We start from the raw sequence: 19,559 nt of genomic DNA, 5'->3' as shown, positions 1-19,559 counted from the left end.
CCCTGTGTCCTTCACATCTCTCTGTCTTCACGTTGTGACAACCATTCCTGAATGCTCTCTGGTGGAACTATAACACTTCCCTTCTCCCGCTGCCAAGGTGGCAAATTATCTTCTGTCTTTTTCGGGTCCTCATATTTTCCTCATGGTATTTGTCATCAGGCCATACATGCAGCCCTATAGACATAATCATTCCACCTTCTATCTCCTGCATCTCCACTTTGTGGGGTAGGCACCTGCTCCTTGACTACCTTCCTGTTATGCCACTTTTTTGTAATAGGGGTGACGTTGCTGATAAGATGAGTGACTGATCGCCATTGTCCCCTGAACCCCGCCCTTCGTCTCTAACCTCATGGGAGAGACCGGATCTAAATGTAATGTCATTTGTGTAATTGTCCTAAGAATTGAGTCTCCCACCCTTGTTTGTGAGTACTGGTGTGTTTTGTCTTTGGTACACGTAAGGCAACTAGGGGATTCTTTCACAGGTGGAGGAGTCACAACCTTGGAATTCTTGAATCCCACCACTGGAATAAAGAGACCGGACCTTATTGGCAAGCCAAAAGTAGGTTTCATCACAACATCCAGGAGATCAGGCATCTCTGTAGAGCTAAAAAGCTGACCTCAAAAAGCTGCGAGCAGGCAGCCCTTTATATAGTCACAAAAATGCTGACTTTCATACATATCATCTTAAAAACCAATAAGTCACAGAATAATACGAGTTAATACTATACTTTCACATAAACATCACTTCACCTGCATCCTTAAACTTATGTCCTCCTCAGTTCCCCTTATCGTAACCCTAACAGTGCGTTGATGAAACCTTAACCTTCCCTCCTCGAGAGTGTATATGTTTGTTCTGTTCCCAAGACATCTTATCTGACTCTGTATACTCTTGACTAAAGATACCTTTGACTACATATTTTCTGAACCACGTCTCTGCTAACAATGGAATGGAAGACGTGCTTGGGCGCTGTGATCCTAAACTCTTCAAGGCTGGTTAATCATGTTTTCCAATTTAAGAAAAACTTGCTGATCTTATGTTATGCTTTCTGGTGACCTCTCGCCTATTTTGATTCCTTGTGAATTGCTCTTTACTTGCATATAGTTCTGTAATGCTCTCTACATTAAAGAAGTGCAGGTACTCAGTAGATGCCAATACTTGCCCTGTTCAAAGAACTTTCTTTCGAGCTCAGGGCATGCTGTAGTGCAGTGCGCTGATTACATAAGTGCTGTGTAGCACTGTATTCTGAAGTGCAATGCTACCTAGTTCTGTTTTCTGCCTTATGCAACTTGCAGTTTTGTGCAGTGTCTCTAGTGTAGTGTGTAATGCCTGCTTAGCACAGTGTTCTGCTTAGTCTTGTGTGCTGTCTAGTTTACAATGCTATGTAAATGTGTGCCGTCTAGTGCAGTTTGCTCTGTGGTGTAGTGTGCTGTCCATGGTCAGTCTGTTATGATAGGGTACTGTCGAGTACAGTGTTCTTTCTGGTGCAGTGTATCACACAGCACAATGTACCGTCCAATGGTGTGTGCTCACTAGGACTCTGCACAGTCTAGTACAATGGATCGTTTAGTGCAATGAGCTCACAAATGAAGCATTTCATACAGTACAGTGCACTGTCTATTACCATGTACATTACAGCCTAGTACAGTGTTTGGTGTAGTGTTGCGTAGTGCTGTGCTCTGTTTAGTACTGTGTCCTGTCTAGTACTGTGTTCTGTCTATTGCAGTGTTCTGTCCAGTTTACTGTGCTGTCTGGCACTGTGTGGTGATCAGCAGTGTGTGGTGTGATGTAGTGTGCTGTGTGAGGAAGTGTACTAAGTGGTACAATGTCCCGTCCATTACAGTGTTTGTAGTGTAGTATGCTGCTGGTGTAGTGTGTGGGCCAGTGCAATATATTTTGGGTGAAATCAGCTGTTATGGGCAATGTTTTTGGCACTACAATGTGCTGTCTATTGCAGTATAGTTGCTAGAGTTGTGCACGGACTTGAACAATGTACTGTCTATCACACTTTCGCAAGTACTAAACTGTAAGACTACCCTGCAGTGTCTAATAGTGCACGGTCTAGTACTGTGGAGTTTCATTGTAGTTTTTGGCCTAGGATAGTGATCTGTGTAGAGCTGTGTGTTGGCTACTACAATGTTTAGTGTTGTTTCTAGTGTAGTGTAACGTGCTGTGTCGTCCAGTGAACTGCGCAGTAGAATGTCCTCCTTATGTAGTGCTGTTTGGTGTAGTGCGTGGTCCAGCTAAATGTTTAGTGAAATAAGCTGTATAGTGCTGTGGGCTCTATAACACAGTGTACTTTGCAGTGCGGTGTACAGTTAGCAGACTTTTCTGGAGTAGACACGAATGCTACCCAGTGCAGTTTGTAATCCAGTGCAGTGTGCTGTGCAGTTCTGATTTCCACTAGACACACCCACACTCCAGTGTTCATGTGCAACACCTCATGATTGCAAAACGTCTGCTACAATAACAAGATCTTCAAGCAGGTCTGCGTAAGTTCCACATGGCAGGGAAATGGCAACACCGCAATTCGCACCCAGGCTGAAGAACCTTTGGCATGCACCTCGTGCAGGTTACATGGTGTGAACTCTTGGGCACATAAATGATGCGCCATGTGCTCTGCTACCATCTTCCATCATGTCTGTGGCACTGCTTGTAGGGTTATACACCTGTCACAAAACTCACTCTGAAATCCCCTTTGTTGACACCTACTTCTCACCGGTCAATGGATCTATGAACATCGATATCATCTTCCTCACCACTCGCAGAGCCCAATGGAGAAAAACATTCCTCACCTTACTCACTGTCTCCACCACCAGGAAATCTGCTCATGGCTTAACTCTCTCCATCACACCATCCCAACTCTTCCTAGGCAGAACCACCATTAATATTTACAATAACGGGATTGTCCTAATTCAATCATCAGATAGGAACCTGGAACTTCTAGACAACCTGTTCCCCACTTTCAAAGAGAACCTCTCCAAGAGTGGAAGTCTGCGGACCTCCACTCACATCCCCTCCAGTAATATCACCCCGGACTTCACAGCCCCCACCGACAACCCTTCTAACCCAGCTCAGCACCAGAACGACATGCATCCCCTCACTTCCCCCATCACACCAGTCACTCACCCACCTGCTATAACCACCCCACATTCCTCAATCACAGACACAAACTTCTCCCCCTCATACACCAGCCGCCCTCACACCAGCCGCCCCCACACCTACATACCCGGGACCCCCACTCAAAACACTCCCACTCATCCTCTCCCCCCTGACATCACAGACCCCACCCACAACGCCTCTAACCTAGCTCAGCTCCAGTTCGACACACATAGCGACAAATCCCACCCTCTGTCCCCCCCCACTCTCAGCCCCCACTCCCACACGCTAACTAACCATGCAGAGTTCTCCACATCTACTATCTTAACTCCCCCTCTCCACGACAGGACCCTCTCTAACTCCAACCCCATCTCCCTCCCCACTCTCAGCCTTCACTACCCTTCAGGCTCCCCCATCACCACCATCATACACTCCACTTCCACCCCGCTCTCTCCGCCTGCCACGAATTCCCTCCTCCACGCCACCAACTTCCTCCGTTCTTCATTCACTCCCATCGCCCCCTTACCCTCTCTCCTCCCTAAAACCAACCCAAGCGACGACATCACGGAGCCCCGCATGAACACCAACCCTCCCCCCCACTCGCATGATAGGCCACAGGTCAGTCACTCACCCATGACCTCCACCCCCAGCACTAACACTTATCCCACGCTGGAAAACATTATGTCCTCCCTCCTACAACTCAAAGAAGAAATTCACACCATCAAAGAAGACATGCACACCATCAAAGAGCGACTCACCGCACCCCCTAGACTCGCCTCACTTACCACCACCCCACCTCTCAACTTGCTCTTCTCCCGTCCTGACATCGCTCCTAAGCCACGTCCCTCACACAGGACTACGATCCAGACCCACAATCGCAACAACCGCACCCGCCACACTCACTGGACCGCGATCCCTTCCCACAATCGCAACAACCGCCCCCGTCGCACATGCAACCCTCTTTCGGATCTCGACACTCTCTCCCTCCTCCGCTCCTACGACCCAGCTCCGATAAACCCCACAACCGCCTCGCACCTCCCCATTCCCACGATACACTCAAATCCTCGCAGACCCCCAAATCCAAACAACAGAATCTCCGTCCCGAATAACCTTAGAAAAGTCCCCCTCTCCCTAATACCCTCTTCCTCCCCGGACACACCACGTCTCAAATGCACCCTCCTAAACTGCAGATCGGCTTCTAGACACTCCTCCGCCATCGCCGACCTCATACTAACATTGGACCTTGACCTAATTATCCTGACGGAAACTTGGCTAACCGAATCTTCTACACCTATTATGGACATTCTGGTTCCCCCCAACTACCTCATCAGTAGGCTTGATAGGTCTGGCAAGATAGGGGGCGGAATCGCATGCATATACAGGAATAGCCTCTCTGTTCTGAAAGTCTCCGAGCCTTCCCTACCCTCTCCAACATCCTACGAATACATTTGCCTCGATATCATCAGTGATGGCAAACCAATATGTTCTCTTCATGGCATATACCACCCACCCAGAGACAACCTCATCTTCGTCCAACAAATCATGGACATGATTTCAACCAACGCTGGACGACAGCTCACCCAAATATACCTTGGTGACTTCAACCTCCATTGGAACGATCCCAATGATGCGGTGGTAAATAGTCTTAAAAGCTTCCTCAGCGCCCTGGACCTCACACAATTATGCAACAGCCCGACTCACGAGAAAGGTTCTATCCTCGACCTTATCATCGCCAAAGAGGACGCTACTCAACTTGAGTCTATCCAACCCTGTGACTGGTCAGACCATCATATTGTCACATTCCACATCAACGAAAAAGTCAAACTCAACTCGGCTCAAACCTTCAGACCTTAAGTCTGGAAAAGAGACCTGAAAAAACTCAACCCATTCTCCATACCCCCGAACAGCCGAGACCTCCTACTCCCGCCTATGGGCGCAACAGATGTCCAATCCCTGACTGACCACTATCTCAACACCATGACCTCAATAATTAATGAGGCTGCTCCCATGCAGTTAAAAAGAGTCTCCGCTAAAATCTCCAATCCATGGTACGACGGGAGTCTCAATGAAGATAGACGAGCCATGCGAATGGCAGAGCGCACCTGGAGATCAGCTCCCTCTGCACTGCACCTGAAAACTCTGAAGAAAAAGAGAAACGCCTACTTCAGGAAAATAAAGCGCTCAAAAGCAAACTTCTTCAGCCTCCAGCTTGACCAAGCAAAAAACCGCCCAAGAAAACTGTTTGAATTAATCCGAACACAATCCAAGGAACAACCCCAACCTCTCAGTACCTTGCACGAAGCACCCGCCTGTGAAGACTTCGCCGCTTTCTTTACCCATTAAACTGACAACATAAAGAATGATCTCCGCACTGACGCAAGACTCCACACCACACTCAACTGCATAACACCCACCGAACCTAAAAACAATGCAACATGGTCGACCTTTGAAACCTACTCAGAAGAAGAAATAGGCAAACTGCTCAGCACCTTGAAACCCTCCAATCACCTCACGGATCCCTTCCCTGCTAACGCTGTCAAAGATTTCACCCCAATGCTCCTTCCACTCTGGACTAAAATTATCAACAGCTCGCTCCAAGAAGGAACCATCACCGACTCCCTCAAAGTTGGACAAGTCACACCTTTGCTAAAGAAACCTACTGCCGACCCATCCGACCTAAACAACTACCGTCCCATTACCAATATTCCCACTCTCGCCAAATTATTGGAAAAATGCGCACAACTACAACTGACTAAACACATTGATCGGTTTGATCTCCTCAACCCCCATCAATCAGGCTTCCGAGCAGGACACAGCACTGAAACGGCTATGACTCACATAATTGACGACGCCCTGCAAATCCTAGATCAGGGTGATACCTGCCTCCTCATCCTTCTTGATCTCTCTTCAGCATTCGACACTGTTAAACATGAAAAGTTACTCGATCTTTTGAACACAAGAATGGGTCTTTCTGGGACTGTTCTCAAGTGGTTCACCTCCTTTTTACACAACAGGTCGCAGAAATTCAAGAGTAACAACCTGTTGTCCTCTCCAATACCTGTTTCGTTAGGCGTCCCCCAAGGATCCTCCCTATCACCAACTCTGTTCAACCTAGTTATGGAACCTCTCACCACCTTGCTACAAGCATCCAATGTACTTTTTCACATGTACGCAGATGACACTCAACTATATCTTAAAATACAATCCCCCAATGACATCTTACTCCTGAACTCAACGATCAGAAGCACCCAATCCTGGCTTGCTGACAATCACCTCAAACTCAATGCTCTGAAAACAGAATTCCTGTTGATCTCGCCTCCCGCGAAGATCTCTACCACTCAAACCTGGCTTAAACAGCTAACTGCACTCAATGTCCAACCCACCATAGTGGATTCAGCGAAATCCCTAGGTATAACTCTCGACTCCAATCTCAACATGCAGCATCATATCAGCAAGGCGACTAAGGGAGCGAACTTCCAAATCAATACCCTGAGGAAACTTAAACCCTTCCTACCAGCCAAAGACTTCCAAACTGCAGTACAAGCACTAGTAATCCCGCGAATTGAATACGGCAGCACCGCCCTCTGCGGTCTCCCGTTAACTACTACTGCACCCCTAAGAGCCTCTCTAAACGCTGCAGCGAGACTCATCACTGGATCAAAAAAATACTCTCATATCTCCCCTGACTTGAAATCACTGGACTGGTTGCCTTTTGAAGCCAGAATACATCTGAAAATCGCCTGCATGACACACAAGGCTCTACACCTGGGCTCTCCCCGATACCTCACTCAGAAACTGTCAATTTCTGGCGGCTCTAGAAACACTAGAGGCACAAACAATCTTTTGTTAAAACCTCAAAGATTCCGGAAGGAAAAAACCTATAAACGCTCTTTTTCAGGAATGGCACCCAGGATTTGGAACTCACTCCCTCCTGAAACCAGGCTCATCTCCTCCACCACACTTTTTAAGAAAGAAGTAAAAGCTATCTTTATGGCCAAATACACTTGACCTATTAGCGTGGATCTGTAAAGACTCTACACCGATCTGTTTTATTCTGCTCGAACTCTATGACTATGTATTCCACCTGTATTATTGACGTTACTGACTATCTATGCACACATTTATCTGTAATATGTATATTATTGATGTACCTGTATTAATTTGCTCCCTCACGTACCTACCCTTCCCACTTATTATGTTTAATTTCACTCTCCTGTTGGTATTCACGGCTTTGTAAAGCGCTCTGATATCTGCAAAGATCTTGTTCGCGCTATATAAAACTTTCAAAATAAATAAATAAATAAAACGGCATGGCCACATTTACGTGGTTTCGTGTGCATTTAACTTTATTATTGCTGTGATGCGTAGTGCATCTTTATTCACATTTGTGAACGCTGAGAAATGCAAATCTTACTGCTTTTTGGTGTGGAAAGGTGGCACAAATGTGGCCCCAAATTTCACTATATTACCATACATGTACTTGGATATACACAAGAATCTACAATAGACTTACATCAGTAATACCTGTGTAACCACATGCACGCACATTTAGAAATACCATGCATGCACAAATGTTCACAGTACGGGTAGCTTGAATCACACAGCTTGTACTGCACAAATATCGACATCTACAAACAAACATTGCCCAATAATGGCTTTGTAGCAGCGAGCTTTCCCTGCTCACGTGCAGGGTGTAGTGTGACATGTGCCAAGTACACCCGCCGGTAATGTCTGCCCTTACATACACACATGAGCGTTTAAGTGGAAAACAACTGTGCCATTACCGGTAATGAAGTGCCATTCTTCCGCAGAGGTCCCCTGAAGACTCCTTTAATGCCACGGAAGTGCCCATTACTAAGATGCGTTAAGCTGATGACAAGGTAGTAGCACGCCATACGGTCTGGTGTCTCCCATATGGACCCTGCCTTAGCATACGTGGGCCAGCTCAGCGCTGGCAGCTTGGCCGGATGCAGCTGGAAACATGAAGCACTCGCATCTAGCGCGCGGGTCCCTGCCAGTCTGCTCTGAAGAAAGCCAGCCCCTCCAACTGCTATTGTTATCTGCCGATTAGGAATTGGCACTGAGGAGGCAGCCCGCCTGCTCAGCGCTGTAATCCCGGGAAGCCGTGAGGAATGGCAGAGCTCCGAGACTGCCCCGGCTTCAGCGGCTTTCCAGGCTCGGTGTCACCGCCCCGCGCCTCCCGGAGGGTGGGTGAGCAGGGCTAGCGGTGGCGCCTGTTAGCTGTCCAGGGTGACAGAGTAGTTCGCAGGCTGCAGCCGGTCTTTCCTCGTTACAATCAATCAATCAATCCATTTATAGAGCGCGCTACTCACCCGCGAGGGTCTCAAGGTGCTGAAGGGGGAGGGAGAGGGTGCTACTGCTTGAATAGCCAGGTCTTGAGGTGTTTCCTGAAGGTGAGATGGTCCTGGGTCAGTTGCAGGTGTGCGGGGAGGGAGTTCCATGTCTTGGGGGCCAGGTAGGAGAACGATCTTCCTCCGGTGGTGGCTCTGTGGATCCGTGGGACGGTTGCGAGGGCGAGGTTGGCGGACCGGAGCTGGCGGGTAGGAGAGTAGAATGAGAGGCGGTTGTTGAGGTATTCGGGGCCCATGTCGTGGAGCGCTTTGTGTGCGTGGGTGAAGATCCTAAACATGATCCTCTTGCTGACGGGGAGCCAGTGCAGGTCTCTCAGGTGGGCCGATATGTGGCTGTGGCGAGGGATGTCGAGGATGAGTCGTGCGGAGGCGTTCTGTATGCGCTGTAGTCGTTTCTGAAGTTTGGCTGTGGTTCCTGCGTAAAGGGCGTTCCCGTAGTCCAGTCGGCTGGTGACGAGGGCCTGCGTGACCGTCTGGTTTCTGTGGGGATCCACCGGAAGATCTTTCGGAGCATGCGCAGGGTTTTGAAGCAGGAGGATGAGATGGCTTTGACTTGTTTGGTCATCGTGAGCGAGGAGGCCAGGATGAATCCCAGGTTGCGTGCGTGGTCCCTGGGTGACGGTGCGGTGCCCGGCGCTGTGGGCCAGCAGGAGTCGTCCCAGGCGGATGGGGATTGTCCGAGGATGAGGACCGCCGTCTTGTCTGAGTTCAGTTTCAGCCGACTGAGCTTCATCCATTCCGCTACGTCTTTCATTCCTTCCTGGAGGTTGGTTTTGGCTGTGGTTGGGTCTTTGGTGAGGGAGAGTATTAGCTGGGTGTCGTCGACGTAGGAGATGATGTTGAGGTTGTGTTTGCGTGCGATGGCGGCGAGGGGGCTCATATAGATCATGGACACCCCCACGCCGCGCTGCCCACCAGCTTTAGGCGCGGCTCTCCCCTAGCGCCACAGGTCCATCCCTGACCTCAGGTGCCCCCTCGCTGCTGCTCGCTAATTTCGCCTGTTTTTTCCGCTTTTTGCCCCTCTGTGCTCAGTTGTCATTGTTCTGTATTTCTACTGTTATTTACTGTTTAGTGCTTCTTTTTTGTAAGTAGGATTATTGCGCCTTGTACTGTCACTGTTCAACTAGTGTGTTCCCCCCCTCCGCTTCCTGCCGCTGCTCCCTCGCGGCCCCGCCCCTTTTCATTTTTGTCAACCCCATTGGCCCCCCCGCTCCCAGCTGCTCCTCCCTCCCACTTCGCCTTAAATGGAACCCGCGCAGCGATGGCGTGCCAAAGGCAAGCCCGTCTGTGCCTGGACCGCGCACAGCACCAGGACCCCTGGCCTCCGACGATGCCAGCCCACACGACGGACCTACGACGCCGCCACCCTCAACGCACTCAAACCCGACTGGAACCCCGCCTGCTACCGAGCCACCCCGAAACGCACCCACGGACCCTTCAGCTGCCAAGCCTGCAATTTCACCAGCCTCCAGACCTGCACCGCACCCAAAAGACCAGCCACCAGCAACAACCACCTCAAGTGCATCCTGCTCAACACCCGCTTCGTCCAAAGACATGCCATCGAACTTTGGAATCTGCTCGACACAACATCACCAGACGTCGCCTTCCTCACGGAAACCTGGATGAACACCTCCTCAGCGCCCGATATCGCCATAGCCATCCCGGACGGATACAAGATCACCCGGAGAGACCGCGTCAACCAAACCGTAGGAGGCATCGCCATCGTCCACAGGAACACCATCCGCATCTCGACCGACTCCAACGACACCTTCACACCGCCGAGCACCTCCACTTCCAGATACACACCGACCCCAGGACCACCCTCAGAGGCACCCTCATCTACAGGCACCCGGGACCATGCACCCAATTCAGTGAAGACATCGCAGACTTCATCAGTCCGCACGCCCTCCCCTCCGCTGACTACATCCTCCTAGGAGACCTCAACTTCCACCTGGAGAACACCAAGGACTGCAACACCACCACCCTGCTGGACAACCTCGCCAACCTCGGACTCAAGCATCTGGTGAACACCCCCACCCACTACGCCGGCCACACGCTTGATCCCGTCTTTTCCTCCAGCAAGCACATCTCCTTCAGCCAGTCCACCGGACTTCATTGGACTGATCACAGCTGTGTCCACTTCAGCTTCAGAAGAACCACGACCCACCACCAACAGGTTCATCGCAGGAGCTGGACCAAGATCCCCGTCGACCAGCTCACCACCTCCCTCAGCCTGAACCCTCCCGCCCGCGCAACGGACCCCAACGAAGCAGCCTGCACCTTCACACAGTGGCTCACCAACTGCGCCGACCACCTCGCTCCACTGAAGAACCCTCCCAGCAGACCCGGCAGCAAGAAAGCCTCCTGGTACACCGACAAACTCAAAACATCCAAGAAAAACTGCCGCACCCTCGAAAAAGCCTGGCGCCACGACCAGACCACAGAAAACATGACTGCACTCAAGAACGCCACCCGCAAACACCACCAGCTGATGCGCACCACCAAAAGGACAACATTCAAAGAACGACTGGACAACAACACCCACAACAGCAAGGAACTCTTCAGCATCGTCAAAGAGTTCTCCAACCCCAACGCCGGAAACAACAACTTCACACCCTCGCAAGACCTCTGCGACTCACTCGCCACCTTCTTCCACCGCAAGATCGCCGACATACACAACAGCTTCGACGCACAGACCACGCACCCAACCACCGAACCAACGCCCCCCACCCCCACCCTCTGCAACTGGACCCCGGTCAGCACCGAAGACGCCACCCGCACGATGAACACCATCCACTCCGGATCACCAACCGACCGCTGCCCCTACCACGTCTTCAACAAGGCCGACTCCATCATCACACCCCAACTCCGGGACATCATCAACATCTCCTTCAACACCGCCACCTTCCCGGAGAGCTGGAAGCACGCCGAGCTCAGTGCCCTCCTGAAGAAACCAACAGCAGACCCCACAGACCTCAAGATCTTTCGCCCCATCTCGCTCCTCCCTTATCCTGCCAAAGTCATCGAGAAGACCGTCAACAGACAGCTCGCCGCCTTCCTTGAGACAAACGGACCCCTCGCAGTCCGGCTTCCGAGCCAACCACAGCACCGAGACCGCCCTCATCGCAGCCACCGACGACATCAGATCCCTGCTCGACAACGGTGAAACAGCGGCCCTCATCCTCCTGGACCTATCTGCGGCGTACGATACTGTCTGCCACCGCACCCTAGTACAGCGCCTCAGCAACATCGGTATCAAAGGGAAGGCTCTGGAGTGGATCATCTCGTTCCTCGCTGGAAGAACCCAGAGAGTCCACTTCCCCCCGTTCAGATCCGAGGCCACCGAAGTCATCTGCGGCATACCACAAGGATCCTCACTCAGCCCCACCCTCTTCAACGTCTACATGAGCGCCCTCGCAGCCATCGCACGCCAACACAACCTCAACATCATCTCCTACGCCGACGACACCCAGCTGATCCTCTCCCTCACCAACGACCCCGCCACCGCCAGAGCCAGCCTACACGAAGGGATGAAAGACGTCGGCGAGTGGATGAAAGAACAGCCGCCTAAAACTGAACTCAGACAAGACGGAATTCCTCATCCTGGGATCATCGCCCTCCGCCTGGGACGACTCCTGGTGGCCCCCTGCCCTTGGCACCACCCCCAAGCCAACGGACCACGCACGAAACTTGGGCTTCATCCTGGACTCCTCCCTCACGATGACCAGACAAGTCAACGCCGTGTCATCATCTTGCTTCAACACCCTGCGCATGCTCCGTAAGATCTTCCGATGGATCCCCACGGAAACCAGGAACACAGTCACCCAGGCACTCGTCACCAGCCGATTGGACTACGGGAACACCCTCTACGCCAGAACCACTGCCAAACTACAGAAAAGACTCCAGCACATACAGAACGCCTCCGCACAACTCATTCTGGACATCCCTCGCCACAGCCACATCTCGACCCACCTGAGAGACCTGCACTGGCTCCCCGTCAACAAGAGGATCACGTTCAGACTCCTCACCCACTCACACAAGGCTCTCCACGACATGGGCCCGAAGTACCTCAACAGCCGCCTCACTTTTTACACACCCACCCGCCAGCTACGATCGGCCAGCCTCGCCCTCGCCACCGTACCACGCATCCGCAGAGCCACCGCTGGAGGAAGATCCTTCTCCTACCTGGCGGCCAAGACCTGGAACTCCCTCCCCATCCACCTACGGCTGACCCAGGACCACCACTCCTTCAGGAAACAACTCAAGACCTGGCTTTTCGAGCAGTAACGGACCCCCCCCCCTCCTCAAACGCCTTGAGACACCCACTGGGTGAGTAGCGCGCTATACAAATTGTGTTGATTGATTGAAGAGGGTTGGGCTGAGCGCGGAGCCTTGGGGTACGCCGCAGATGATCTTGGTGGCCGTGGAGCGGAACGGCGGGAGGCGGACTCTCTGGGTTCTGTTTGAGAGGAACGAGGTGATCCAGTCCAGCGCTTTTCCTTGGATCCCAGTGTTATAGAGGCGGGTTATTAGGGTGCAGTGGCAGGCGGTTTCAAAGGCGGCTGAGAGGTCTAGGAGGATGAGGGCGGTTGTCTCCCTATTGTCCATCAGGGTCCTGATGTCGTCGGTGGCTGCGATGAGGGCTGTCTCGGTGCTGTGGTTGGCTCGAAATCCGGATTGGGATGGTCGAGCGAATTGTTTGCCTCGAGGAATGCAGTCTGCTGTTTATTGACGTCTTCTCGATGACTTTCGCCGGGAAGGGAAGAAGAGAGATGGGGCGGAAGTTCTTGAGGTCTTTAGGGTCAGCTGTTGGTTTTTTCAGAAGGGCGTTGATCTCTGCGTGCTTCCAGCTCTCTGGGAAGGTGGCTGATGCGAAGGAGTTGTTTATGATGTTCCAGAGGTGGGGTGCGATGATGCCGTCTGCTTTGTTGTAGATGTGGTGGGGGCATGGGTCAGAGGGAGAGCCGGAGTGGATGGTGTTCATGACGTGGGTGGTGTCTTCTGTGCTGATGGGGGTCCAGTCGCTTAGGGTGGTGGTGGGGGTTGTTGGTTTGGTGACGAGACGGAGTCTGGGCGTCAAAGCTGTTGTGTATATTTGCGATCTTGCGGTAGAAGAGCGTGGCGAGGGAGTTGCAGAGGTCTTGTGATGGTGTGATGTCGTTGTTGCTGGCGTTTGGGTTGGAGAGCTCTTTTACGATGCTGAAGAGTTCCTTGCTGTTGTGGGTGTTGTTGTCCAGCCGCTCTTTGATTGATGTCCTTTTGGTGGTGCGGATCAGCTGGTGGTGTTCGCGAGTGGTGTTTTTGAGGGCTGACATGTTTTCTGTCGTCCGTTTGTGGCTCCAGGTTTTTTCGAGAGTGCGGCATGATTTCTTTGAGTCTTTGAGGACGTCGGTGAACCATGTAGTTTTCCTGTTGCTGGTCTTGTCAGGGGGGTTCTTCAGTGGAGCGAGGTTGTCGGCACAGTTGGTGATCCACTGTGCGAGATTGTGAGCTGCGTCGTTGGTGTCAGAGGTGTAGGCTGGTGGGTTCTGGCTCAGTGATGTGGTAAGCTGGTCTGTGGTGACTGTAGCGTGCGGTGGTGTGGTGTAGTCTTCTTGTAGGTGAAATGGATGCAGCTGTGGTCAGTCCGGTGGAGTGGCTGAAGGAGACGTGGTTGCTGGCGGAGAAGACGGGGTCCAGCGTGTGGCCGGCACAGTGGGTGGGGGTGTTAACCAGTTGCTTGAGTCCGAGGTTGGCGAGGTCGTTAGTAGGGATGTGGTGGTGGTGGTGTTGTTGTTGTTCTCGAGGTGGAAGTTCTGGTCCCCTAGGAGGATGTATTCTGGTGAGGTTAGTGCGTGCGGGCTGACGAAGTCGGCGATGGTTTCGCTGAATTGTGTGCGCGGGCCCGGGGTCTGAAGACGAGGGTTCCTCGGAGTGTGGTTTTGGGGTCGGTGCGGATCAGGAAGTGTAGGTGTTCGGCAGTGGAGAGTGTGTCTTCGGCGTTGGTCGTGACACTGATGGTGTTCCTGTAGACGATGGTGATTCCTCCTCCGGTTTGGTTGACGCGGTCCTTCCGGGTGATCTTGTAGCCATCCGGGATGGCTATGGCGATGTCAGGGGCCGAGGAGGCGTTCATCTAGGTTTCCGTGAGGAAAGCGACGGACGGTGCTGTTGTGTCGAGGAGGTCCCAGAGTTCGATGGCGTGTTTGTGGACGGAGCGGGTGTTGAGGAGGATGCACTTGAGGTTGTTGTTGTTGTTGTTGGGTTCGACGGGCGGGATGTAGGTTGGGAGGCAGGTGAATTTGCAGGCTTGGCAGGTGAAGGGTTCGCTTCGGGGTGGCTCTGTAGCAGGCGGGTGGTCGTCCGGTGTTGAGTGAGTGGAGGGTGGCGGTGTCGTATCTCAGTCGGGCGCCCTGGCTCCTGCGTGGGCCAGGAGTTCTGGCGTTGGGCACGTATGGGCGCAGACGGGCTTGCCTTTGGCGTGCCAGCGCCGTGCCCGCAGCGCACGGCCGCTGTGTGGGCGCTGCGCTGCCTCCATATGAGGGGCTGTGGGAGGGAGGAGAATCTGGGAGGCGGGGCAGCAAATGGGACAGCGGGGGGCGGGGCCGCCGGGACGCAGCGGTGGGAAGGGACACAGAATGCAAAACGGGGCAAAGGGGGCACAGAGGGCACAACAGTGGGGGTAAAAAACAGTACCAAAAAACGGGTACACAAGTGCAAACCGGGAACAAAAGAAACCAGAGGAGGCAAACGACTCACGCAAGAGTCACAGGCAGCGGCAAGAGCGAGGCGACAGAATCAGCGGGGGCAGGCGTCACAGGAGTACCGTGGAGGAGCGACCTGCCTGAGGACAGGGTCAAAGGTCGCTGCAGCTTTGTCTTAGCCAGCGAATACCTCCCATGCGTCGCCTGTAAGAGCAGGCACAAGTTAGCAGTGCACCACTCTTCCAAAAATCACACAGCACCTAGCTGCTGCGCGTCTGGTAACGCTGGGAAATGGTCTCAAAGCTGGGACGGCCATATTCAAAAGAAACAAGGCAATTAGTTTAAAACGCCCGATTTCGTGGCAAAAATCCTACCTAAAGAAGAGCGCCGATTCCTTGAAGAACTTTCCCCTCTTCCCCGGCTTTTGCCCTCACCCTGTCCCCCGCGTGGGTCGCAAGCTTCCCTGTCTGCGTCTTTCACTCTCCACCGCTCTGTCTGCTACCTGCCTGCTTCAGCCTGTGCCTGGAGCCAAGCTGTAGGCAGCACAGCCTCGCCGTCAGCAGCAGCAGCTCTCCAGCTGGCCGTGAGAATGATCAATTCACTCCGAAAGAGGGTAAAGGCAAAGAAACAGGCGCCAATCAGTTCATTGCCTCACATCAATAACCCCCAGCAAGTGGCATTTAAGTGAATTATGCTATTTGTTTTGATGAAAACCACCGGGGTGCGTTCCCTTTCCCGGGCCGTCTCCTGCGTGCAGCTATGTTATTGAATTAATTAAGCGCATTCTCGCTAATGCCTGCCTATTGATTGGGAACCAATTCTACGACGCTTTGCGGAGACAGGCCACGTTTCCAACTTAATCCTCTCAAAGCCTACTTTTCGGAATCACCCCATCTCGCTTCGGTGTATTAGCTTCAAAACACAGTGGGAAAAAAATCCCGCAGTGGTGGGCGCGCCACTGCAAGTATATGTTTTGAATTATCGCGGCTGTCGAGCCACGATAATTCAAAACATATGGCCTCTGGTGCGCGTAACCAACACCAATAGGCCATAGGCGGAGCTACGCGACCACCTATGGCCTATTGCGTGTTCTGTTACAAAACAGCACGCACGCGAAGGCCACTGAAAATGGACCTTGGAAAATCCACACGCACGAGCTATGTGGAATTTCAAGGTCCATTTTCAAAACGCCCGGAATAGGGCTCTCGCTGCGCGACACTGCTGCGCAGTGTACGCAGAGCCCGAGCCCTAAAAATATTCTGTATGGGACTGTGCTTCTCCTTTCAGTTTAGGGTTACATTATTTATATGAAACTTATATTAAAGAATAAACAATGTTTTAGAGTATATTTGTATCATGTAATCTCTAATTATGAATCTCTTTTCTGCAGTGATGGTAACTCTAGATCCTGACACAGCTCATTCTGAGCTCGTCCTGTCTGAGATGCGGAGACGTGTGAGAGACACGGATACAGCACCGACCATGCCGGACACCCCCAAGAGATTCACCAAATTCAGCTGTGTGCTGGGTAGCCAGGGGTTCACCTCCGGCAAACATTACTGGGAGGTGCAGCTGCTGCAGGAGGGGGAAGAATGGGAGGTGGGGGTCGCTGCAGAGTCTGTGAACAGGAAGGGAGTGATCACATGGTCACCTGAGGGGGGAGTCTGGGCTTTGGAGGGATGTCATGGTGACTACAAGGCTCTCACCTCCCCTCAGACCCCTCTGTTCCCACTTCAGAAGCCCCTGAAGCTGGGAGTGTATCTGGACTACGAGGGGGGGCGGCTGTCCCTGTACAATGCTGACTCCATGGAGCTTCTCTACACCTTCCTGCAGACCCCCTTCACACAGAGGCTCTTCCCATTCTTTTATCTCTGGGGAGCAGAGCTTAGGATGGTATAGAGGCTGCACTCTTCCCTCTCCCCCCTCCAAACACACCAGCAGAGCTGAGGCTTGTGTAGGTGCTGCAGCCTCAACCCGCCAACACCCAGCAGCAGCAGAACTAAGGCTGGTGTATGAGTTATGTCTCCTCCTCCCACACGTACCCTGTAGCAGGACTGAGGCTGGTGTAGGCACTGCACCCCCCCCCCACACACACACAAACACTCGCACATCAGCAGAGCTGAGGCTGGTGCGTAGGAGCTATGCCTACCCCCACACACATCCCTTGTAGCAACACTGAGACTGGTGTAGGCACTGCACCCCACGCGCACACACACTCAGCAGCATAGCTGAGGCTGGTGTAGTTGCTGCACCCCACCCTCCACCACCTCACCGCAGTGATAAAAATGTAACCAGGAACACATGCAGAGGTTTAAAGTAATAAAACACTCCTTTTGGGGATAAGTCTCTTAGAAGAGGCCAAGTTGTTAGGATGTTTATTTAAGCTTTAAAGGGCTCCTCTGTCCCAGCCATCTGCACAGCACCCCCAAAAGTTTGTTTCCAAGGTGAGAGACCGCGAGAGTCCAGAGAAGGGCGGGGCGGTGTTGAGAGAGTTAGGTTGGGGTCAAGTTGCAGCAGCGAAGATCAGAGCACAATTTATTTTAAGACGGTTGGGAATTACATAAAGTTCATCTGAATGATGCAGTCATGTCATTTGTTTGTGAAATTTACACTCCGAACAGCACCAGGCACCCGTGAAGTGTACTGTTTGGTTCATCTCTTTGCTACTTGTAAATAATAAAATGCAATTATTAAAAGTAAAAAAAAAAAGTCTTACGATTTTATCCCAGTGTAATATTTATTGGTTATAAATTGTGTTTTATATGTTCTTTATTTTAGTGAATTTTTACCTGAATTATCATGATATGACGATAATACTATAATTGTTCGGTCTTGCCGCATGTTCTGTCACTACTAGATCTATTCTTTATGAGAAAAAAAATCTAAAAAGGCTAGGGCCCACCCATTGCTTACCATTGGCTGGCTTCCTCGTCACTCTCATTGCTTTGGTTTTCATTAGTCTTTGTCAGCCGCCTGTCTTACTTTGTAGGTCATTCCAGGCGGGTCAGACGTTAGGAGGATTTTGGTTTCATATCGCTAGCTTTGACGCAATCAGAGACAGCAGCTTACAAGATCTGCCGCTCTCCTGCTCCCAGAATACCGTGGGAAAGGACTGCCAGGAATCTGGAGCTGGCCTGGAAACGAGGAATTCTCTTAATCAAATGATTTAAGATTATCCGGTTTATTTTCCTGTTTCCCAGCTGACATGTACGTTGCTTGATTTGCCATGTGCATTCGTTTTTTAAATAAGGTGGATAAAAATACCTTTCTATCTTTGTAAACTTGTTTTCCTTCCTCCTGCACCAGTGCATTTTATTTAATTTGAACAACCCTGTGAGTTGTTTAGGTCGAGCCAAGGCCGCGCGTGCGCCCCACTCAACATGCTGTAATCTGGTGTATGGATGTTCACCACGCCCATCGCTTTTCATTGGTTCCTTGGTTGTCTTTCAAATTTGCTTTGGTTTGTTTGGTGAATGGCTTGCATTTGTCCCACTTTTTGCCTGTTTTGGTCCACCCTGGAGACTGACCCTGCTACATTGATAAGTTCCTTTGTGAATATCAAGGATAGTTTCACACTATTTTTTCCTTGCCTTAAATCGCAGTGCTAATCCCCCCCCCCCCCACCTCTGTCCGTTGCTGAGTTTCACTTAGTCTGCCCATGCGGTGTCCCCCACCCCCTCCTGCCCCTCACTGCGTTTCCTACTCTGTTGCACCTGTCTTTATTCTGCAGTGGTTGCCATGTGCTTTAAAAGGAAAAGAAAACCTCTTCCGAGGCAGTCGACTTCATTGTCCCCGGTTGGTAGCAAAAGACAGGCACATGCGAGGCTGAGCTCCTGCGCCAAACTTTAATACATAATTCCCTTTCACTGTGTATGTTTACATGACTAGCAATTTGTTTCCCAATCTAGGGCACTCACATGTCCCTCACAAGCCAGGCCTTGAATGTTTACTAATCGCCCTGCTTTTATAAACTCGATTTGAAGCGAGCTTTGCACTTTTGGCGGGAGCTCTCTGAAGGGGGGTGGGTGAAAGAACGGGCTTGACCCTTGTGGCACATCAGACCCCTCGGCCAGGCCTGTAGTTTCGTTGGTAGACCTTGCAATGCTTTTCTATATATGTAGCATTCTTCTGTGTGCATTTGTCCAGCTGTGTGAGCGGCAGTGGGTGCTTGTGCTACTTTGGAATTTGCAGTGCTTGCAGGGTATGGGTGTATGCGTGGTGCACATGCAGCACTACATGCATGTGTCCTCTGTGAGTATACGTGCACAGCACTAGATCTAGCAGTCGTGCACATGCAGTGGCTGGTGATTGTTAGCTTTATGTGCTGCAAATGGTTTGTGGAATGAACATGGACTGATACAAGTGTGGTGCATTATCAGCCATTTGTGCATGAACAGTTGTGCATGC

At 51.6% G+C, this 19,559-nt stretch overlaps 1 protein-coding gene across 1 annotated transcript in view; it reads left to right on the top strand.

Moving 5' to 3' along the window:
• Positions 1-17,826, top strand: part of LOC144752399 (E3 ubiquitin-protein ligase TRIM39-like) — a 103,696-nt gene extending 85,870 nt beyond the window's left edge. The window contains exon 6 of the mRNA XM_078640330.1: positions 16,543-17,826. Coding sequence (XP_078496456.1) covers positions 16,543-17,051 — 509 coding nt within the window. The 3' untranslated portion in view covers positions 17,052-17,826. The remainder of the gene's footprint in view (positions 1-16,542) is intronic.
• The last annotated feature ends 1,733 nt before the right edge of the window (positions 17,827-19,559 follow it).

This window comes from Lissotriton helveticus, chromosome 5_1 (genome assembly GCF_964261635.1).
Source record: "Lissotriton helveticus chromosome 5_1, aLisHel1.1, whole genome shotgun sequence".
In the NCBI taxonomy this organism is placed as follows: Eukaryota; Metazoa; Chordata; class Amphibia; order Caudata; family Salamandridae; genus Lissotriton; species Lissotriton helveticus.
This window is presented reverse-complemented; position numbering and strand designations above follow the sequence as displayed.